We start from the raw sequence: 23,441 nt of genomic DNA on the forward strand, positions 1-23,441 counted from the left end.
GATGTTTTTGACCACTGAGTCTGAGGCTTTCTGTCACCACAGCCCTGGCAAACCAGTCATACATGTTTGGAAGGCTCACGTGAAAGATCTGAAAATCTATTCCTCATTAGATATCGCTGAGCAGGTAAAGACATTCAGTTGTCGTCTGGCTTGTCTGTCTGTCTGTCTGTCTGTCTGTCTGTCTGTTTTAGGGGTGTGCAGACAATGAGGGGTGTGCAGTGCCCCATAGAATGAAGCCAGCCCCATACAGAACACAAACCCAGTTCAGCCCTGGGTGACAGGAAGGACAAGAGTGGGCCAGGCCAGGCCCCTCCTGTGCACAGGGCCTGGGAAATCTGCCTGTGTCTCCCTCCACTGGCTGGATGTGGTTCTCTATAGCTCACAGCCTCCCAATATTAAGCTTCTCATTCATTTCCTTTCATTCTCTCTTCTAACCCAATAACTTCAACATTTTATTTCCTCATATTTACATGAATGGAAAAGACATAAATTGTTTCAAGGTTGCATAATGTGTATCTTTACATACCTATATTTTATGCGGTTTTTATTTTATGGGTTTATGCATGTCGTGAAATGAATAAATTTACATATAAATATTTAAAGTGAAAATGAACTATAAATAAGGAAATACACAGACGAAGTACCTGGCACATGACAATGAATCATTACTACTGTCATTCTTACCTGCAGTAAGAAGCTTTACGGAGCCAGGCATAGTGGCACATTCCTGTAATCCAAGCACCCGAGAGGCAGAACAAGAGACTCATGAGTTCAAGACCAGCTACTGACATGATCTCAAAAATAAATAAATAAAACAAGCCAGGCATCAATGGCTCTTACCTGTAGTCTCAGTACTCAGTAGTAGGATCACAGTTTGAAGAGGCTTTTTTTTAATTGTCAGGGTCACATATAGAGGGGTTACAGTTACATTCCTCAGGTACTGAGTTCATCACTTCTTGAACACTCATAACCTTTCTCATCCTTCTCATGTTTTTGTCCCACTTTCCCTTCCCCCTCCCAATCGTCTTGTTTCCCCCTTGCCTTCTAATGGGTGTTCATCTTCAATTAATCAGTGAGTATCTGAAGTACAGGTGTGGCTCAAGTGATAAAGCACCAGCCTTCAGTGAAAAATCCAAGCAAGAACACGAGTCCCTGAGTTCAAGTCCTGGTATTGGCACTGAAATATATTTTTAACAAAATGAAACAAACAAGAACCTTAAAGGGGTAGAAAATGACTCAAAGGGAACTTAGACAGAAGAGCAGCCATTTGGAGGGCAGGAAAAGCATCCCAGCAGGCGCTGCACGAAGCTTCATCTGTGACCACAGAGGAAACCATAGCGGGTCAGAGGAAGGGCCTTGGCAGTCAGAGAAAGTTTCCCATTCCAGGTACTGTTGTTGCATTCATGCATGTGCTCATATGCATACACACACACACACACACACGCCACGCCTCCACCAAGAGCCCATGGTATCTCTACACATGTGCTCTTCCTAGGCTGATGCCTGCCAGTCAGAGCCTGAGGCACCTGCCAGGCTGTCCTGCCCGTTCCCTGCCTGGGGACCGGCAGATTCCTGCCTGTCCAACAGAGGCCCCGCACTGCTCTGGCCATAGAAAGCAATCTGGCCTCCTTTTCATCGCTGATCTCGCTGTGCCTGGGGCTCAGCTGCTCCTCTGCTCCCTCTAGAACATCTGTCCACTCCCTCCCTCACCCATGGCCACGCAAAATCTTCAAAGCAAGTCACGACACCCATGGCAGGGTCCTGAGGTCACCTTTTCCTGTCAGCTTTCTGAGAGGGAAAATAGTCCCACACTTCAGCAGAATTGCTCACGGTTGAACTTGGTAGACTGTCAGCTGGGAAGCAGTGACCGGAGGCCACGCTGCCTCCCATCTCACTGGGGCAGTGTGGATGCCCCTCTGGGGAACTCGCCTCCTGGCCTGTGGGGGCCTCCTCTCTCGGTGACCAAGTTCTCTGCGCACATCTGTGCCCTGATTTAGACTTCTTATGAGGACACCAGCCAAGCAGGTTGGATGAGGCCCAACCCAAATGACCTGATTTGAATCTACTCACCTTTCTCAAGGCCCTGTCTCCTCACAGGCACATCTGGAGGGCCTTCGGCCTAAAGCTTCAACGGATGAACAGGGGTACAACTTGCCCAGGAGACAGAGTGAAAAACGGAAGTGGTCAGGGGACCAGGCAAGGGAAGACTGTGTTTGTTATATGTAGAGGGTGAGAGGGGGCCAGGAGCCCTGTCAGAGATGGCTTGTAATGTGTGCCAAGAACACGATAAAAAAAATCTGCCCATAGGCCGTGAGTTTGGCCTAGTGGTTAAAGTGCTTGCCTAGCATGCATGAAGACCTGGGTTCGATTCCTCGGTACCACATACATAGAAAAAAAAAGCCTGAAGTGGTGCTGAGGCTCAAGTGGTAGAGCTCTACCCTTGAGAAAGTCCAAGGACAGTGCTCGGGCCTTGAGCTCAAGCCCAGGACTGGCAAAAAAAAAAAAATCTTCCCATCATGCCACAATCCTGACGCTCAAGGCTGCAGGGCCAGCCTAACCACTCCAAGTGCTTAGACTTTTGGTCTCTCAAATTCTCAAATGACCAGGGACAGAAATGTGGGACCCAGGGCTCTGTCATTTGGGAGTCTGTACAGCAAAAAGGGCATCTTCCCTTATTGAGGAAGACTGCCTCCAAGAAAACTAGAAACATACACATTTTACATTTCTAAAACATCTCAAGACTTACAGGTGCATCTTGGAGGGCAGAAGGATCCAAAGCTCCGGGCTAGCCTGGCCCCCGTAGTCAGACCCTGTCTTAAAATCCCCAAGCTATAACATCTGTAGAGACTGAGACAAAGGCCAAGCATTCAAAACATCAAGGGTACAGTTACAGGTTGAATTGATGGGCTGGCTGGCCGCTTGTGAGCCCCCAAATTCATAAGGACCCCAGTTGAGGCTGTATTTGGAAATGCAGGTGTTAGGAAACAGGGCAGGTTAAATAAGCTCACCGGGGCTCTGTGAGTCCATCTGAGGACAAAGGGAGAAGGCAGCCATATCCTGTAAGACTTCACATGCTGGATCCAAACCCCAGGACCTTAGACCGTGACCTTGCTGGAGCTCATTGTCCAGATCTAATAAGCTAGGCTGAGATGCTGGAGAGATCAGCTGAGCAGGGAATAAGTTACTCCACTATGCCTCCTGACTCCCCAAAGAAGAGATGGGGATCTGACACAGATACCTGCAGAACATTTGTGAAGACTGGAGGTTTGCTGCCACAATCCAAGGAACGATGAGAAATGAGGAGAGGCCTGAGGCAGACCCTTCCCCAATGCCCACAGAGAGTACGAGGCCCTGCAGGCACCTTGACTTCAGACTGTGGTCACCAGAACCAGGGGATGTCCTTTGTATGGCACTCTAGCAATTGAATGCATGCATGGTTGACCCAACTAAGACGCCATAGGATTCCAGGTGTCCAAAGCAAGAAAGGATTGTTGTTAAAATCTCAGCATTTGATACAGGCTGAAGAAGCTACCTCTTAAGTAAAATTGACATATCTGAGTGCTTAGCACAAGCCTGGCACCAGGTAATATTTAGAAATAAATGTCAACAGCCAGGCCTGTAATGCTAGCTACTCAGGAGGCTGAGATCTGAGGATCCTGGTTTGAAGCGAGCCCAGGCAGACAAATCTAAAAGACTCATCTCCAGCTAACCAGCAAAGAGCTGGACCTGGAGATGTGATTCAAGTGGCAAAGTGCTAGCTTTGTGTGAAAAAAGTCAAGCAAGAGTACAAGGCCCCGAGTTCTACCCCCAATATGTCCACACACACACACACACACACACACACACACACACACACACACACACCAATGTCATCTGGTGTGTTTCCTACTTTCAAATGTTTACTTTATTTCTTTGTCATCGCTGGATTTTTTTCCTCATGACATCACCCCTTTGGGAAAGCAGGAGACTTAGAAGCTACGTTTCCCTGCAGCCCTGTGGTTTTCAGATTCTCCTTTTTCTGCTGGGATCATTTTTCCTTTTAAAGAAAAAGCTAATGTGGGAATATGGAGCCGTGTGTTTTTGCCAAACCACAGGGCTCTGCTGGCCCTGATTCCGAGGCGTGGGCTGTGGGGACTGTCCCCCGGTGCTGGCTGAGGTGGCTGGCATGGCACAGGAAGCAGCCATCTCTGTGCTGTGGCGCTCACGTCCCACTTGGCAGGGAGAAAGGACATCCTGAGGTTTATGACAACCATGAGCCTCAGAGGCCTTCTCATAAACGTCTAGTCAAGGTCACAGTGACCTGCACTCAAGATGCACCCATCCGTGGGGCTCGGAGAGGCCACTCTGCTCTTTCTCAACAATGAGCTTCTCCATGGAACTTCCCACCCAGACCGCGCTGGATGCCATGGCCACTGAGGAGGCGAACCAGTCCTGACTGCTAAGTTCACGGGTCCCCTTCCGAATCCATAGCTGGGTGAGGTGGTGGGCACTGGTGGCTCACACTTTGTGTGAGATTGAGATTGCGAGGATTGCAGTTCTAGGCCAGCCCCCAGCAACAAAAACCCAACCAACCAACCAAACACAAAGCGATCAAAAGATTGCTCAACAGAAGTAGGCGTGGTGGTGAGCGTGTGCCTGTAATCTCAGCTGTGATGGGAAGCCCAAACTAGACGGATCAGGGTCCAAGCACACATCCAGATACAAAGTGGAACCCTAGCTCTAAAATAACTAGTGTGCAAAGGGCTGGAGTCATAGCTCTGCAGTAGAGGGCTTGCCTAGCAAGTATGGGGCCTGTGTTCAAAACCCAAATATTGCTCCACCCCCCCCCAAATTTTTGTATTTGTTTCCTTCCTCCCCCTCCCAAAAAAAGTGGTCAGGCAGAATACTGGAAAAGAGCACGGAAAGCCCCTCTACACACATTGCTCAAGGGGTTTATGGGGAAGTAACTTGATCCTGTTTCCTGAGAACTTCTAAAAGGCTCTTTCCATTTGATTCCATGATTCTACTTTTAAAAAATCTCCCCGAAGACAGTTATCAGAGATGCGGCCAAAATCTCTGTACAAAGATATGATTGCAGCATTAAAATAATATATATATATATATATCGTGGTAAAAAGCAAATTAGAAATAGTTTAAATGTCTAACCATAAGGGGTTACTTAAATAAACAACAATGTATTGGCTGGATAGAAAAATGTTCACTGGGAGTTTATATTAAGCCTGAAAGAATGCTTATGCCATGAGAAAAGATCTAAAATTGCATTCCCAAAGGGATTGCAAATGTGGAGAAAATTGGGTAGGACTGAACGGACTTGAGGCATTCATTAGAATGGCCTTTATTAAAGGATGCTATTATATCTGCCTGGAAAATAGAGGAAAACAAAAACCACAAAACTACCAGAAGCATGGTAGCTCGGTCTCCAGCACAGAGGCAGGGCATGTCAGAGGAGAAAATGTCATTGTGCTGGGATTCTTGCTCTGAAATCCCTGCAATTTGGGGGGTAACTGTGGAGGACATGCTGGTTTTGACCTGCAGCTGGAAGACGGAAAGCTCCCGTGTGGACATCAGAAGCGCGGGAGGAGCCACACCTAACTTGATTTCCAGGGTATGCTCTCCCGTTTTCCAGGAATGGCCATCCATGTCTCCACAAGCCCCCCCCACCCCGAAAAAAAATCACCAAGTAAGGCCTGGCTGGTCATTCTTGAACCGGCCTCTCCTCTCAGCTAGAGAGTGACATCTGCTTCACTTGCCACCAGCTCCCATGGTGACATGAATTTATTATGGGTGATCACTGCATGGCCCCTTCTTCATCCATTGTCCTGGGATCTGTGGGACAGAGCCGGTACCCCGAAGTCAATTCTTCTCTGAATCTCTTCTTCAAGGAGACCACAGACCTTCTGGCCCCTAACCCAGGACCACAGACCAGGCAAGAAGGATGCTGGTGTGTCCGGAGAGGGCCTGGAGGCTTTACCTACAAGCCTCTCCCTGTCCATCTGTCTTACCTGTCTGCTCACCTGTGTAGATGACGTCAGAAACAAAATGAAGTCACCATGTCAAATCCAGAGTGAACGGAGTTGGGAAGGTCATAAAGGGACAGGTGGAGGACCAGCCATAGGGCCGCACTGCAGACCCCTTCTGTTTTCATTTTTGTTTTTTTGTTAGTCCTCGGGTGGAGCTCAGGGCCTGAGCACTGTCCTTGGACTTTCTCAAGGCTAGAGCTCTACCACTTGAGCACCACTTCTGGCTTTTTTTCTATGTATGTGGTACCATGGAATGGAACCCAGGTCTTTGTGCATGTTAGACAAGCACTCTACCAGTAGGCCAAACTCCTGGCCCTGCAGACCTCTTCTGTCAGGGAGCAGAGGCAGCCAGTTCAAATTGCAACTTCTCCATAGCCTTGGTCTGTGGCTGTGCACACAGACCGGGTAATTTGTGAAGGATAAAGGCTCGCTAGGCTAGGATTCTGGTGGCTGGGAGGTTTGAGGTCCAGGGGCCACATCTGGCTAGAGCTGGCTAGAGCTGGCTTCCTGGTGGGGGCTCGGCTGTCCCTTGGTGGCCTAGGGTTTCCCACAGCAGGGCCAATCAGCGTTTAGAACATATGCTCGTGACAAACCCAGAGGCCAGCCACCAAACCACTCAGGGCTTCTCAAGACCTGATGACTGCTTAAAGGTCATAGTGTGGCAGGACAAACAGATGAGGAGACAGAGGCAATTAAATGAATAAATATTCGAAAGGTAAGGTCCAACGGCATTACAGACGTTTCGTCTCCTATCAAGTCTTGGCACAGGGACACAGTGCAGGCAAGCTCTAGGCTGTGGGAAATGCAGGGTGTAGGTCACCCTGATTTCTAACCAAGCCCTCCATCTGCCCCCTTCTACCTGTGCCCCCATTCCCATCTGATTCTGGTCACCGCCTCTTAGCCTGTCCCTTCTTGGTCTCCATGGTGAGTTCTTAGCAGAATCCCTTGCAATGCCTACCTGTAGCATTCTGGGCTGTCTTCAACGTCCCCAAGGTCCAAGTTTCTGCCCCTTAACCCACTCCAAAGCAGCCTCCATATTTTCAGGTACAATAAAGGCCCTACTGCTTGGCACCTATTTTCCATATGAGTCTATGTTACAGCACTGTAATAAAATGCCTGAGGCGGGATATTTTGCAAAGAAAAGAGGTTTATTTAGCTCACAGTTTTGCATTCTCCAGGGAGCTAGCAACAGCCCAGCTCTGGTGAGAACCCCTCAGCTATGTGAGATCATGCCATCTGCACATGTGTGAGAAAGAGAGCTCATCACAAAGGGGAAGCCAGAGAGAATGAGAAGCACGGGCTTGCTCTAGCCTGGGTTATGAAGCCACCTCCAAGGAACAGCCAATTAGCAAACGCTAGCTACTGCTGGGAGCTGCTGAGACCAACGGGTCCCATGGTGGGGGAGGAGCCTCAAACTTTTTCCCTGGGCTGAACTGTAATCCTCCCTATGACAGGAGTCACTGACACATGACTTTGATTGTACTTTTAAGACTAAACAAGAAGAGAAAAGCACCATTTGCATTCCTGTTGATGCCTGACGCATTGGGATTTTAGGGAAGAGAGATTAAGTGGAAAAAATGAATTTTCTATAATGATGGTACAGCTGGCTCTGACATTAAAATGCCCCAGCATTAGACCTTTGCTCTCCAATTACAATTTTAGTGATCTGATCCATCTGAGTAATTTTAGACTGATTTGGGTTTCTGCCATTTGTTTGACAGGAAAATTTGGATACTAAGTTATTAGTAGGCCAGAGAAGCAACACACAGAACCCGGGAGGCTTAAGGAGATCTGCTGTTATTTGCGTAGGAATGGAAGACCATGAGCTCAACTTGTTGAGCAACATTTAATCTGTAATTTCTGAATTATAGGAAATAACTGATGGGCTACCTGTATCCATTTTCATTTTGGCCTCAAATGCACAGTTTGGTTGTGACATGGCTAACTTGAAATCTTTTTTTTTTTTTTTTTTTTGCCAGTCCTGGGTTTGAGCTCAGGGCCTGAGCACTGTCCTTGGACTTTCTCAAGGCTGGTGCTCTACCACTTGAGCCTCAGCACCACTTCTGGCTTTTTTTCTATATATGTGGTACTGAGGAATTGAACCCAGGTCTTCATGCATGCTAGGCAAGCACTCAACCACTAGGCCAAACTCCCGGCCCCTTGAAATCTTTTTTGACACTGTGTATGTGTGTATGAACATCTATAAGATAGGCTTTTTTATTGTTTTGTTTTGTTTTGTTTTCATTGTTTGTGTGTTTGTTTGTTTGCTGGTACTGGGGTCTAAACTCAAATCCTTGTACTTTCTCAGAAGGTGCTATACCACTTGAACCATGCCCTCAGCCCTTTTTGCTTTCAAGTATTTCTCAGATAAAATCTTGATTCCCTCCCCCACTCCGGTTAGCCTTGTGATTCCCCTGCCTCTATGGTTTCCACACAGCTAGGGTTAAGCCATGAAGAATGCCTGGATAGTCTGTAGAGATTTCACCAAGGCTCACTTCAAACTACAATCCTTCTTTTTCTGTGTCTCCAGTAGCTGCAGTTACACACATGAACCGCCATGTCCAGCTCCCTTAGCATGATTCTTCAACTACACTTTCAAAGTCGATACATAAAAACTTGTGTCTTAAAAAAATAGGTCACTCCACAAGTCCTTGTCTCAGCCAAGTGTAACTGAAAAGCAGACATTCAACAGTTAACTTTCAAGCTAAAGGAAAAAAAATACCACCTTAAAACAAAGCTTTCTGAAATTGTCTGATTAGATGTGGACAGGTGGCTTTAATTTGCTTCACTCTGTCATAATTATAATTTAGTCTGATTCTCTTTTACAGTGCTTTTAGGTAAATGAACAAATGCATTTTTGTAAATATTTGTGTGGAAGGACAATTTGAGACTGCTTTCTTCTGTAGTCTTCATTGAAATATTAAGACTGTTCAGTAATTTTCCTAGGAAAAGAAATACTCTTGTCTAGATTCAAAGGTTGTGTACAAGTTGTTTCAAAGGACAGAGTAAAATGGAAGTTAAATAGAATAGACAATGCCTTTAGATGAGTGAAGATTTTATGAAGTATCTTTTACTTATCCCAAAGGATAGTTCCAGAAGGCAAGGATGGGAGCAAAGATCTAGAAGGAAAAAAAAGAACTTTTTAGGACTGTCTGAAGAGATCATAGAAGACTGACACAAATGCTGCCACAGCTTCAGTACAGTGAGTGCTGGTAGTTACTCAGGAGGCTGAGATTTGAGGAGGCTGAAGCCTGCCTGGGCAGGAAATCCACAAGACTCATCTCCAGTGAACCACCAAAAGATCCCAAAGTGGTGCTATGGCTCAAGTGGTACAGTGCTAGCCTTGATCAAAAATGCTCAGTCACAGCACCCACGTCCTGAGTTCAAGCCCCAGGTCTAGTGCATGTGCACACATGTGCATGCCCACACGCAAATTAAAAAAAAACTTAGGTATATGAGTTACCTGAAAAATTTCTAAGATCTCTCTAACTTACAGATGCAAAAGTAGAACCTAATTCTCTAGGTCTATTGTTCTGCCTTGAATAAATTTGCAAAAATCTAGCTGAAAGATTTTGTGCATTATCAAGATAATTGCTGGTGTTTTTCTGCAGATTTTCTCTGGCTTCTGACACCTTAGTGTACTTGGGATTGAACTTGGGGCCTCATGCTTAAGCAAAGGCTTAAGTACTATTTGGAAAATAGAGTATTAAACTAATTCAGAGTTCATTTCAGAATCTGTTTATATCAAAGTTTTAAAAATGCTCACTCTCTGGTCTCGATGTTCCCAGCACCCCCAAATCACCTGAAGCTTCAGCCTCTTCAGTCCTTGTGGGGGAGGGGAGTGAACCTAAAATAAGGTCATCATTCTATTTTTTCTTGGACTCTGCCCACTCTCCCTCCCCCTGTGTGGGTGAGGGGCCCAGCCATGTGCCAGGCCCTCCTCAGAAGGCTCCCTTTGAAAACCTCCATGACCTCAAAGATAGACACACGACTTAACTTTGTAGACCTCCATCTCTCCATTTAGATCTGGGGTTCCTGTGCCTTCTTCCTGCAATGGGTACTGAAGTAGCAGCATTAAGCTGAGAACAGCTGCAGGAGTGATGGCTCTGGTCTGAGTGTCTGGGCACCTAGGCTGCCTTTCTCTGCCCCTCAGGGTAGCCAGGCTCAGAGGCAAGGCTTTGGCCAGGGCTTCAGGGCCCCCGGGCCCATCAGGTGATCTCAGTTCCTCAGCATGGACTCGGGTGATCTTAGTTCCTTCCTTTTGCCCTATAGGAGCCTGAAGGCCAGGCCTGCAGAGCACAGAGCCTCCTGGCTGGGAGGGGTGCCACCTGGTGCCAGTTTTCACTAACTGCCAGCCTGTGGCTTTGCCTAGGCCCTGAGTGGCCCCCCTCCCAGGACTGAATCCATCTTCCCAGCTGTCTATGCCCACAGGGGAGGGAGCCTGGCCACCCACCGCCAAGGGTGCTTTGTTTCTGGGTGCATAGATGCAGGCTGAGCCCCTTGCACATGACTGGAGTCCAAATGTTGATTTTATGGTGTAAAGACCCTGATTTATTGCTTGAAAGGCAGGCAAACTGCAGGGCGGCTGCAGGATGAGGAAAGCTGCTTGGGAAGCTCTGGACTTGAGGGAGAGAAGGGAGTCCGGCCACCTCCGCAGGCCATGGGCATTTCAGTAGCTGTGGCCTTCACCCTCGGTCTCCCAGCAGGGCCTCATAACCCAGCAGCCATCACTCCCCCCACCTGCAATTCCAGTACTTGGAAGGCTGAGGTAGAAGGGTCATGTTCTGCCCTTCCAAGCGCCAGGACTTGCATCCCTGGGCAGTGAGCCTAGATCCCTTGAGAGGTATAGTTCAGGCTACTCCTATGCAATGTCAATCGAGGGAGGGAGAGAAAAAGAAAGGGAGGGAGGGAGGAAATAAGACAGGCAAGATGGAAGGATGAAAGATAAGGAGAAAGGAGGAAAGAAGACAGGAAGGAGGCAGACAAGAAGGAAGGCAGGGAGGGAGGGAGAAAGAAAGGAGAGAAAGGGAGGGCGGGAGAAGGAGGAAAGGAAGGACATATCCACTTCTCAGCAAGATCTTGATTTCACAGTCCCCACCACAGGAAACGGGGCCTTGAGAGTGCCTTGGTACCTGCTGTCCTGTGGTGGGATGCTCTGGTGATGTTTTACATTAGCAGAGTGGACTCTGCCTTCTGACCTGAGGGGCTGGCGACAGGTGCTGGGTGATGGGGTGGATGGCGCCTGCTTTACAATCCTGCAGAGGTCGCACTCAGCCTTCTCCTCTGTACAATGGGGCTATAATCTCCACTGTGGAGGTGGTTGTGGGGTTCAAAAGGCACCCCAGATCAATGAGTGGGCCCCAGGAGACACGGGCAGACTCTGATTCTCTCCTGACACAGATGTGGAAAGCAGCCAGCTGTGACCCACAGGCGCGAAGTCAGGCCTGGGGTGCTGCATGGACCCCGGGAGTTGGCTTCCGCAGGCCTAGGGCGCCAGGAGCGCCTGGCTCAAAGGTGACCTGATTATTAATGAGAGCCCTGCAATGAGAGATGAGCGCCAGGATGGAATCCGCCCTGAGCACACTCAGAAGGAGCAGATAATGGGACAGTAAAATTAATCTTGTAGAAAAACACAATTAGCTGTATCATTTATGAATCTCATTTCCTCCCGTGGAGGTGAAGCCAGCCAGAGCCGCTGATCCCTGCCAGCCTCTGGTGTGGAGAACATTTCCATTTCACATTCAGGGGTCATTGTCGGGGGGGGGGGGCAAAAACCATCTTTGGGAGCCAGGATAACCCAAGAAACCAAATAAATGGCAACGTCCCCTCTTCCTTCCTCTCCTGGCCTGTTGTAGGTTGCTTCTGTCTGAAGGAAGCCCTGTTTCTGGGCCTCCCTGAACCCCCACATGAGAGGGGAGGGCTGGAGCAGGCAAGAGGATCTAAGGCAGATTGGGGTCCCCACAGGAGCCAGGGGCCTGCTGCCTCCCAGGGTGGGGAGGGCCACAGAAGACAATCTGTGGTAGTGTGGCAGAGTGGGCTGGCCACGCAAGCTCAGGGCCTGGAGTTGGGTACGATTTGTGAACCTGCCCCTTCCCTGATTCCCTCCACCACCTGCTGGTACCTGCTGCGCATCTACCGGTGAAAATTCACCGCCCATACTTTCACAAGTCGAGCTGTAGAGTTGGGTACAGTGGCCCCCTCCTGTTTTCCTGGCTACAGGAAGGTGGAGGTCAGGGGATCTGGGCTGAAGGTCAGGTTGGCCCCAAAAGAAAAGTAGTTTTCAAGATGCTCATATCCTGTCTATAATCCTAACTACTCAGGAGACTGAACTCAGCTCCTTCGTGAGCTGGTTCAAGGTCAGCTCAAGAAGAAAAAGAAAAACCTGGGAGATTTAATCATGAAAATAACCAACAGAAAGCAGGCCCAAAGGTATGGTTCAACTGGTAGAATGCCAGATAAGCTAGCAAGCTGAGTGACTGACCCCAAGGCCCAAGTTCAAGTCCTAGTAATGTCAGGGAAAGAAACAAAATTAGAGCTTTTGACAGAGCAAGGCTGGAGCCTGAGAATCCCTGCATTTCTTACAAGTTCATAGGTAAGGCTGAGGATATTGAACTGTGAAAGTTTTCTAAGTTCTATCCCAGTTCTAAAATCCAGGCTTGTGGGTCTTAATTCCAGAGAAGAGGCTTCTGTTCAGGAAGAGGAGGCCCTGTGCCAGGACAAGGCTCCAGCCAAGGAGATGGAAAGCCAGGCCCCACCTTGTCCTGTGCAGGCACTAGGGGAGGGGCAGACTGCACACCTTTCAAAACTCTAAGCCACAACAGTGACATCAAACATGTAGTAGATGATTAAAACAGAAAGGGTACAAACGTTAGAAAAGCATAAAGGCTATTTGGACTGAAGAATCCCAGTTTTTGCTTTCTAGAACAGTCCTAGCAAATTACCACAAACTGTGCCACTGAAACACAACAGAAATCTATCCTCTCATTATCTGTCCAGGAAGCTGCATGGACAAGATCAAGCTGCCCTCAGCGCAAGGCTGTGCTTGGCTGGGGAAGAGGCTCTATCTGCTCCTGGCTCATTCCTCTTCTGCTGGTGAGGAGGCTCTGGGTCTCCTCACCATGTCTTGGCTTTCAGCCCCATCTTCCCAACTCTGCCTCTGTCATCCCTGGCCTTCTCCCCAAGTCCCTTCTTACAAGGACACAGGTCATTGCATTTAGGGTCCACCCTAAACCCAAGATGTTCTCAAGATCCTTACAATGTGACGTCTGTCTGCAAGGACCCTATTTCCAAACAAAAGGTCACATTCTGAGGTCCCAGGTGCTGCTTGTGGATTTGGGGACGACATAGTTTCACCCCTTCAGCGTCCTTACTCTTTCTCTTTTCTCTTTCTTCTCTCTTTTCCATTCCATTTTAACTTTTGATGTCCTTCTGCTAAGCTTGGCAATTTTGACTTTTTGCTCATTGTGGACTAAAAATGGCCAAGAAACGAGGGGCAAGTGGAAGGATGGCTGTGCAAGCCCTGGCATGTGGAGGGCACAGATGGTGACAGAAACAGACACCCCCACCTCAACTTTTCCCACATATCAAGCCCTCCCTGCAGCCAAGGACATTCGGTGTGATGCAAGGCACCTGCCTGGCCCACCTTAGTAGCTGGGGGTTCACAGAGCTGATTCTTTGGGGTATGGTTAATTTTTTTTTCAAGGTTTTGGAAAATAAGACCCTGTCCTTGCATCTTAGAATAATTCTGGACTCAGAGGAGGAAAATCAGAGCTAAACAGATGAATGTGGAATCTCAGGAAAATCTCCTTTAGAACTGACTTCCATTCTGCAGCAGGGCTGGAGAACAAGGGAGCCTTCTGGACGTAGAAGAGGTTCTGAGTTATGAAAAGAATCATGTCAAGTCCAAGGATGGGCCAAGAATCAGGGTGGCCAGGGAAGTTGTGTCATCATTTCCTTCTCTCTGCAGGTACCAAGGCCCCACCCTCAGCTACTGAAGGGACGCACACATCCCCTCCCCCCGCCCCCCTAGACCTTCTCATGAAGTCGTGGCCCACCTGGGTCCCTCTCAGTGCAGCTCAGCCCTGGGCTGGGTGAGGTCCACGCCCCATAGGGAGCCTGTACTTTTCCCACACCCTCCCCCGGGAACTGGCTTCCAATTTCTGCACAGCAGAGAATGAATTGCATTCATCCATCTGCGGGCCTTTAAAAAATTCAATAATTAATTCAAGCGTACAGTGGTATGACTGTTATTAGAATCTGGCCTCTCCGTGGTTCTTTACTTTGGCAAAGTGCTTTTATAATCATTTACCGGTTAAATAATTTAACACAAGTTATTGCTACAAGCTACAAACCTGGTACTTAGAGGGTACTCGGTGATATTGGAATGCCAAGGGGGAAAAAAGCAAGGAAGAGCCAAATGAAATTATATGGTCCTTGTAATTTATCCCCCAGGTCTTGTGCGGTGTCTGCTTTACCTCAACATTCTCTGAGCCATGATGGGTCCAATTTACCCTGGGCCATTCTTCTCAGGGTAACAGTGAACAGTGTGGAGGAGGGCTAAACTAGAAGGAAAAAGTGACTGGGGGAGGGGGCGGTAATTGCCCAAGGCCACACAGCTATTACACACAGTGGAAGAAATCAATGACTGGTATAAAGTCAGGACCAGGAGGTTAATATATGGCTTTGGCAGGCTCTCCCTCCCTCATCTTCCTCCTCCAGTGGGGCCTAGGTAGAATTTAGATTTCAGAGAGGGAGGCAGTGGTGAGAATACAAGGACAGGGAAAAAGGAGAGGGGGGCCGTGTCTTTGGTTTGGGGGTCCCCACTTGGACTGAGTTCTTGAATGGTCTGCCCTGCTCCCCTCTTTTGCCAACATCTCTTCTCCACCCTAACACACAGCAGGGCATAGGTGTGCCGCCCAGACCTGGCAGTGTCACCGGAGAGAAAGCAGAGACCACGGTGGAGAGAGCCAGGAGAGAGCTCTGGAGTCCTAGATATATGTGGCACATTAGTTGCTATTAATGAGGTCATTCCAACTGAGTGTCATCATTCCTTCACCCGAAAAATGGGTCCATCATGTCTGCCTCTCTATGGCGCAATGTTGGCAAAGCACACAAGAAAACAAAAGCGATTTCACCACCACCACCACCACCATCATCTGTTAGCATCGTCTCCACCAGTGTCACAATCCTCCGTCATCACCCTCATCTTCCTCCTGTTCATTTTTACCATTAATCACCATCCTATCATCTTCATCACCATCGCCACCATCATCACCACCACACTACCATCACCGTTGTCATTGTCATCATCAGCTGCTCCGAGTCCAATCTGCGGGGAGGTGGACAGCGTGGGCACTCTGTCCGCAGGCGGCCAGAGTCCAGTCATCTGGAGGTCCTGATAGATCAGAAGGGCAAGGAATGGCTTTCCATGTCTCCTGAAGCCGCAGCCTCTGCTTTTGTCCTGGGCCGGCAGAGCTCCTGGCTGTTTGGCTTTGGGCTCCCGTCCACTCCACTGCGCTCTCTGGCTGACAGAGAGTCCACCATCAGCTCCCTGGGTTGAAAACTTTCTCACTTGAACTGAGCCAGGCAACTGGCTCCCAAGGTCTCTGGCCTGCAGAGGTCAGAGATCTTTCTGGCCTCTGTAATCACCCCAGCCAGTTCCCCGAATACGTCCAGTTCATATCACTCCATCGATAGCAATTTTGCCCATTAGCTCATCCTTTCTGGAGGAGGCTGGGGATCTGTCTGTGAGCTCCCAGCCATCATGGCTCCCTTGGGGGAAGGGACAGGCCAGAGACCCAGGGACAGGCTCTACCTCTCTGCTGGCCCCAGGAATCTAATGGTGGCAAGGATCTAGGGTACCTCACTCTGTTTCACTGGCTTGGCATCCTACTTTCCTGCCTCTGCCAGGCCTGGCCATGTAGAGTTTTAGCTTTAGAAGTTGACTCCTGGGGCCAGGAGTTTGGCCTAGTGGTAGGGTGCTTGCCTTGCATGCACAAAGACCTGGGTTCGATTCCTCGGTACCACATGCATAGAAAAAAAAGTGAAAATGGTGCTGAGGCTCAAGTGGTAGAGCTCTAGCCTTGAGAAAGCCCAAGGACAGTGCTCAGGCCCTGAGCTCAAGCCCAGGACTGGCACACACACACAAAAAAGTTGACTCCTCCCCTACACAAAGGTATTCAGACATCTCCATCATCCCACCCCCATGTTTGGGTGAGCTGGCTTTTCCTCCACCTTCCTCTGCCAGAGGACAGTGGAGGACCCCAGGCCCATAGCTCTCTCTCCAGTCACACGGGCACAATGCTTCATGGCACCTGTGCTTTAACCTATCTCCCCACGCCTGTGCCCTTGAGGGTGGAGCAGTTTGCAAACGGCCTGGCTGGGCGACAGGACAGGAGTGGTCAGCGAAATGTGGGGCCCCGACATCCCGGAGAGCACTCACTCCCAGAAAATAAATCCGCTGCTGCTGACCTATCCCCAGCCATCGCACAGAACAGAAGTGTTCTCAAATCCCAAACTGGGACTCAAAATGAGACACACTTGGAAAGCTGTCATCTTCTAGGCCAGAGATTGAAGCTGAGAAAATAATGCCTTTACAGGTATTCCTGATGCACAGGAAGGGAAACTGAGGCACAGGCGAGGCCACTGACTAGAGCTTTGGGGCTCTTTCTCTCTCCAAAGGCAAGGGAGGGCCTCACAGCTAGAGTGAGATGGACCTTAGTTAGCAGTCATTTCAAGAAATCAACAATTGCAGTGGCTATCTAAGATAATATAAAATAAAACAAGAACAAAAGACCTAACATGTGCCATTCTGTTTAAATACATAATAGGTCTACAAATCTCTCTGGGCCCCATAATCGTATTTACTCAGTTCCTATGGTGATAAAAACATAGCCCACTGCTTCCCCAATGATCTCTTGACTGTGTGGTAGGGCAAGTACTGAGAACATGGAAATAAACAGAACTCTTAGGAATTGCTGGGGACTGCTTCATATTTTGGTGTCCATGTTATGTATTTTGTAAATAATGCTTGGAATTTCCTAGAAATAAGCTTTACTGTGGTGAAACGAAGTCCATGGGGGAGGATGTCACAGGGATGCCACAGCCACTTTGAATGGGACTGTCCCCTTTCTTACTTGGCACCTGGAGCTGGCGTTCACACCAGTCTGAGCATTCAGAAGGCTCACGTGGTGCCAATCAAACAGATTACCCAGTATGCTCTGGGCTCTGTTCCAGGCAGAGGAGATGCTGGGGCCAAAGGTCAAGTGGTCTGCCTGGATTTCCCCGAGATAGAAATACCTAGACTCTTGAGTAGAGAAGCATGAAGAGGTCAGGTTCAGAGAGGATGTGACATTGGATTTAGGCTTTGAAGAGTGAGTATGAGTTCACCAAATGGCCAAGGCGGTTGGGAGTGTATTCTGGGCTAAGGGATTGTCCTTTGCAGGCTGGGTGTGACACGGTCACTGGCTGGAGCAACGTCGAGGAGCGATTCCTCACAAATATCTGCCCATGTCCCACCCTGGGTCCTTGTGACCCTCATCGCGAGGGGCAGAGTGGCTATCAGTTCTATGGCAATGGATGGACAGTTGAGAGGCAGGCCTTATCGTGTGAGTCCGTGGGAGAAAAGAGAGGTACGTACGAAGGGAGAAGATGCTGTGGCTGGAGTCGTACAGGCAGAGAGAGGTTGGAGGAAAGTAGTTGCAGCCCAGGGAAGACTGGAGCTGCCAAGGTCTGAAGAGGAACGGGCTCTTCCCTGGAGGCCCCATAGCGACTGTGGCCCTGACAGCAGCTTGGATATGGATGTCTGACCTCCAGAACTGTAGAATACATTTCTGTGGTGTTGATTTTCTTAAGCCACCAAGCTTGTGGTTGGTTGTTCCAGCAGCTACAAGAAGCTAATCCATAGGCACGGAGCCTTGGCACATTCTCTCTCCCCACCTGGAAGGGCTTCCTCCTGCGTTCCCTCTCCCTCCGCGGAGGAGTCGATGGACCTTCTCCACAAGCTCCTCATCCTGTGCATTGTGTCACTGGTGCCCTTCCCAGAGCCCAGATGTCATTAGCAGAGGGGAAACAGAAAAGTGCCAAGGGCCAGTGCCAGGCTACAAGTGGGCCAGTTGGGGAGAGCAGAATGCTGAAATGTGAGAATTGTGATTCTCTGGGACAACAAGGATCCTTGGCTCCTTGACTAAGTCTTGGAGGGGGAGGGAGAGTCCTACTTCACTGCCACCTGTGGGATTCTGACCTCAGTGTGTGTGTGTGTGTGTGTGTGTGTGTGTGTGTGTGTGTGTGTGTGTGTGGTGTAAACTGCTTGGCTCTGGGACCAAGCCATTCCCTTGTACCAAGCCATAGGCTCTTAGACTGAGAGCCACCTGCACAGCTGGAGTGAGCCAGGCCAGTGCAAGGGAGACTTCTGAGGACTCTTCCTCACCTGTGAGTGAGGGCATCCTATAAGGCAGAGGTGACTTCAAGCTTCCCCAGTCGGGGGCCCTGGCAAGCCTTGTCCTCTCTGGGTCCACCTGGAGAAGCCCCTCCAGGGCTCTAGGCCCGGCCAGGTGGACCTGCCTCAATGACTAGTTCCACCTGCTGGAGGAGTGGGCTGGCCAGTGAGGGCCCTGAAGCTAGCTGTAAGTCTCCTGGGAGTTTAAAATGTAGCGGCCCAGAGCAGATTCCTGGACTGGGCCTGGGGTTCAAGGCCTGGCTGGCAGCAGCTGTCCCTGAGGCATCTGTTACCCTTTGTTCCCTGGGATTTTCTGATGATTCCCAGAAGCTGAGGACGCCTCCAGGGCAGGACTCAGCGTAGTGACAAGTGCCAGGGAGGTGCCCGTCGGACTGCCCCAACCCTCTCCCCCATTTTGACCTGGGTCCCACAGGTTTCCATCGCAGCAGCCGGGCAGGCAGGACAGGCTAGAAGTCTGAATCAGGGGGCCCTAACCTGGCAGCTCCCACAGCGCCTCCCCACTCCCCGCCCACGAAGCACCTCTTTCTTCAGGCACCTCCGTCTTCTTTGCGGGCAGGGGTACCATCGGAGGGGCAACGCAGACGTAGACGCTGGGGTGGGGTGGGGTGGCGGCTGCGGGGCCGGGGGCGGGTCCCCGCTTTCTCCACTGATCAGACCACGCAAACCTTTCCGCTTGCTTTGTTCCAGGCGGCGTGCACTGCTCGGTGCTTGGAGAGCTCCACCTCGGGCACGCGCGTCACCGGTCCTCGGAGAGGGTTTAGCTCGCGTGCCGCCCCTCGGAAAAGACTCGCTGCTTTCCCAAGTGTGCCCACTTGTGAGGACGCGCCCTCTTTTCCCGCGCCCTCTCCAAGCCGGCCGGGCGCAAAGGAACGCTCAGGTCCCGGAGCCGAACGGCTTCCTCTCCCTCTCCAGCCCATCACTGCAGTCTGACGCCCCCTCCCCGCCCCCCTCCGCCTCTGGGGGTTCACTACACCTCCGCGATCCCCCCTTCCCCTGTCTCCATCCGCATCTCCCCGCGCCCCACGATTGCGCACCCCGCGCTGCTCTCCCCCAGCCCGGCGCGCCCCGCGCCGCCCCTCGGGGGCGCTCCCGCCTCCCCGGCCCGCCTCCCGGGGCTGGGGCGCGCGCGGGGCCCCCCGGGGAGCCCCGGCCCCTGCCCCGCGCTCCTTTGTGCGGCGCTGCGTCAGGGCGGAGGCGCAGCCGCGCGGCCACACGCGCACTCACTCGCGCGCCGCCGGCCCCCGGGAGCGGCGGGAAGGGAGGCGGCGGCGCGGAGGCGGGAGCCGCGGAGCCCAATCGCTGCTCCCCCGCCCGGCCCGCGCGGCGCCGCCTCCGCCATTGCTGCGCGCGGGAGCGGGCGACGCGGAGGCTCGGAGCGCGCTCGGAGCCTCGATCTGCCGGAGCCGGGCGTGGGGTGAGTGCGGGCGGGAGGCCGGGCCGCGCGGGGGACCGGACGCTGCCTGCCGGGCACTGGGGTGGGGGGTGGGGGATCGAGGGCGGGGGCCGCTGCCGCCTCGGGGTCGGGGACTGGGGCAGATGGGCGGGTCACCCGCGCCCCGCGCCCCTGGGACGGGGTCGGCGTCTGGAGGGAGCCGCGGAATGGGGTGGGAGATGGGAGCTGGACATACACAACCCCCCTCCATCCCCTCCGCCGTGCTGTGACCGGCCCGGCCGACCGCGGACGCGGGTGGGTGTGCGCCGCCCGCCCCGGCGCCCGCCGACGCCCGGCCCCGCTGCCCCCCTGCGCAGGCTGCAGCCTCGGGTCTCGCGGCATCATGGTGAAGTTGGGGAACAGTTTCGCGGAGAAAGGCAGCAAGCAGCCGCTGTTGGAGGACGGCTTCGACACCATCCCGCTGATGACGCCCCTCGATGTCAATCAGCTGCAGTTCCCGCCCCCGGAGAAGGTAAGGGGCTCCCCGCGCCGCCGCGGGGTGCGCTCCCCTCCGCCCCCCGCCACCAAGGGACGCTGGCGACGCCGAGTCGGGGCCGCCTCGGTGGCGGCGGCGGCGTCCGCACCCGGCCCGGGTGAGGTTTGCGGCCCCACCCGCCCTGCTCCTGCCGTGCGCGTCCCGGCCAGGAGTTCGTGGGTCCGGGCTGAGCCCAGGGGAGCGCAGCTGCTTGCCCCGGTGCCAAACCCGGCCACCGCGGCTCCTCCCCGCGGCTTCCCAGGCCTGGGTGCGGATTCGGATGTGATCTCACCAGCAGCCCCTGCCTTTGTTCCTTTTGTGAGCCTCCCCATTGGATTTTTTTGCTGGGGGGGCGACGCACTCCCGGCCATTGCCTTGCAGCTGGGGTTACTGTTCATCCACCTTGCCCAACGGCGTTTTTCCTTCCACAGTGCTAGAGTGGAAAGCTTGCCCTTTTCTCTAGACCACTAGCTGCCCAGTGAGGATGCTCTGGCCAAGCGTTCACATTCAAGGTTAATACACAATGCCACTGCAAAACTGGAATCAAAAACAGCTTCTCCGCTGATCCTCCTGCTGTTTGTGCACACACACACACACACACACACACACACACAGAGCCATAACCACAAAGGAGCTCTCTTATCATTCCCCAAAGTGCTGTTCCATGTATTGTCTCATTAGGTCTCCGGTGAACAGGCTCTGACTCAGGCCTTTGCATTTGTTCTGGCCAGTACCTGATTGCTGACCTCCAGCAGGGTGCAGGCTCTTTCCCCACCCCTGGAGGCTTCTTTCTTCCCCTGGTGAGGCAGGCGACCGGCCCAGCCCTGCAGTGTCTTCATCCCTTGCCTCAGCAATCTGTGTTTGGGGTGGGGGGAGCTAAGGGAGGGAGGGAGCTGACTGGAGTTGTTTCAGCTGGTCACACCTGTGTCCCTCAGGCCATGATGGAGCTGCTGCTCTAAGGTGCTGTTGGCTTATCCTGGGCTTCCCAGGAGGAAGGGGGCTCTCTGAGGCCTTTGCTTTTGCTCTGCTTATGCCTGTGAAGGTGTGTGAGAGTTGTCTCGTTAGTGGAGCATGACCTGGGCCCTCCCTGGCCCAGGACCTCCATGCCCCAGCTGCTTGGCAGGTGGTGGCCTTTGCCAGAAACTGTTCTGAGGCAGGACCTGTGCTAAGTGCTTTCCTCCTGCTCAGCCTGGGCTGCCTCTTTCTCCCAGTCTGCTCCGTGTTACATGTGTGATTGGCTTGCCTAAGGAGGAAGCTTTCCAGCAGGTTCCAGATCCTTGCCAGTCAGGAGAGGCCCAGGTGGGTCGCAGCAGACCCAGTCTCCCATCCCTGTGGAAATAAAGAGTCTGACAAGGCTCTCCGGGAAGTGATTTCCACAGGGACCTACCTACGGTTGGATTAGATAAGACCCAGGCAAACACTTTCCAGGACTTGGCCAAGGTCACAGTGCGAAGGTCACAGCCCTCCAGGCAGGGCTTCCCTTGTGTGGTGGGACACTTCCCACTCCCCCCAGCCCCCACAGTGGCTAGGTGCTCACAGTCACTGTTCAGGGAGGTGGCATCACCTGCCTCAGGGACATGGGCAGGCCTAGGGCTGGCAGTGACCACAGGAACAGTGGTGCCTGGAATTTCTTTTTTTTTGGACTTGTATTTGCACGGGGCACTGTTTGGTGCATTCACAGGTTGGACCCCCTTAAGATGTTGACAGCGCGAAGGGAACCACCATCGCTTGCCCTCTTTGATAGATGTGCAGATGAAGGCACAGAATGCCAGGGACCTGCCCAAGGTCACATAGCCAGCTCCTGGCAGTGCAGCTTGAATCCACGGTACCAGAGGAGTCTCTGGGTCCTCACAATGGTCCCAGGGCCCCATGGAACTGTCTTCACAGTCTCCCAGTGAGAGTAGCGCTGTGCTCCCCTAGACGTGTTCTTGGTGCTCAAGAGTGCTCCAGGGGGCCCAGCTTATGCTCAAGGTCACATGGCTGCACAGATGCCCCTAGGATTCCAGGGGCAGCAGGTGACACCCACTTGATCCCTCAGTCTGTGGGTAGCTCCTGGAAGGGGTGCATGCCTTCCTGCTGCCCCACGTGGGGGCTGTGAATGATATGTCCACCTGGCTTGCTGAATAAGCTCAGGATCACCCCTGGTTCAGGCCACCTTTCCCGTGTCCGTCCGTCCGTCTGTCCTTCCTTCCTTTCCTCCTCCTCCTCTTCCTCCTCCTCCTCCTCCTCCTCCTCCTCCTCCTCCTCCTCCTCCTCCTCCTTCTCTTCCTTCTCCTCCTCCTTCTCTAGATGGCTCTACCTGTCCCAGCTTGGCCTGCGGGCCCCAGCTGCACACATGGGACTCACTCTCCTGAATTGCTGGTCTTGTTCTGCCATTGGTCCCCTGACATGACGAGTCTCCTTTGTGGGAGCAGATCACAATGGCTGCTTACCTCCGCCATTGTGGGGCGCCTACTCTGGGGGATTAGTGATGAGTGACCCCTTCACCCCTCATGTCAGTGAGGACAGAGGTAAACAAGCCCCTATGGAGGCCGAGCGGAGGGGGTGCTACCCGGTGGGGAGGAGTGGTAGCAGGTTGACAGGGAGCCTGGAGTGTGCAGACTCCAGTTCACAGTGGAGAGAGCTAGGGACTTCTCAGCAGACCCTCGGGAGCCAAGCAGGACAGAGGAAAGAAGGCTCTGTGCTCATAGATCGGCTTCCTGCTGCTGCTGGTGGTCCTGAAGGCCGGCACTGTGTCTGCTCTGATCATGTTGGGCAGATGGGTGGCACACAGAACCCTGAGAAAGTAGAGCTGTGCTCCCCATAAGGGGCTAGGAGGAGCACTTGGTGAAGAGTCCAAGTCATGCTGCCCCTGCCTTGACTCCATACCTGTGTGGCCTTGGCCTTGGAGTGTTACTTGTCTCCCCTAGGGCTGCTGCCAGAGGCAGAGTGGGCCATTTGTCCACATGTGCAGGCACGGAGGATGGAAGCTCCCAGGAGCGCTCCTTCTGGGAGGTAGTGACAGAGCCCCACGGTCCCAAATCCAAGCGCTCAGGGCAGATGTTTTCTGAGCACAGC

At 52.1% G+C, this 23,441-nt stretch overlaps 1 protein-coding gene across 1 annotated transcript in view; it reads left to right on the plus strand.

Moving 5' to 3' along the window:
* Positions 1-19,716: 19,716 nt before the first annotated feature.
* The window catches only part of Nsg1 (neuronal vesicle trafficking associated 1), a 14,626-nt gene continuing 10,901 nt past the window's right edge, over positions 19,717-23,441 (plus strand). Inside the window, exons 1-2 of the mRNA XM_090343838.1 lie at positions 19,717-19,891; positions 20,227-20,381. Coding sequence (XP_090199964.1) covers positions 20,253-20,381 — 129 coding nt within the window. The 5' untranslated portion in view covers positions 19,717-19,891; positions 20,227-20,252. The remainder of the gene's footprint in view (positions 19,892-20,226; positions 20,382-23,441) is intronic.

This window comes from Megascapheus bottae, chromosome 13 (genome assembly GCF_031878675.1).
Source record: "Megascapheus bottae isolate mThoBot1 chromosome 13, mThoBot2.hap1, whole genome shotgun sequence".
NCBI lineage: Eukaryota > Metazoa > Chordata > Mammalia > Rodentia > Geomyidae > Megascapheus > Megascapheus bottae.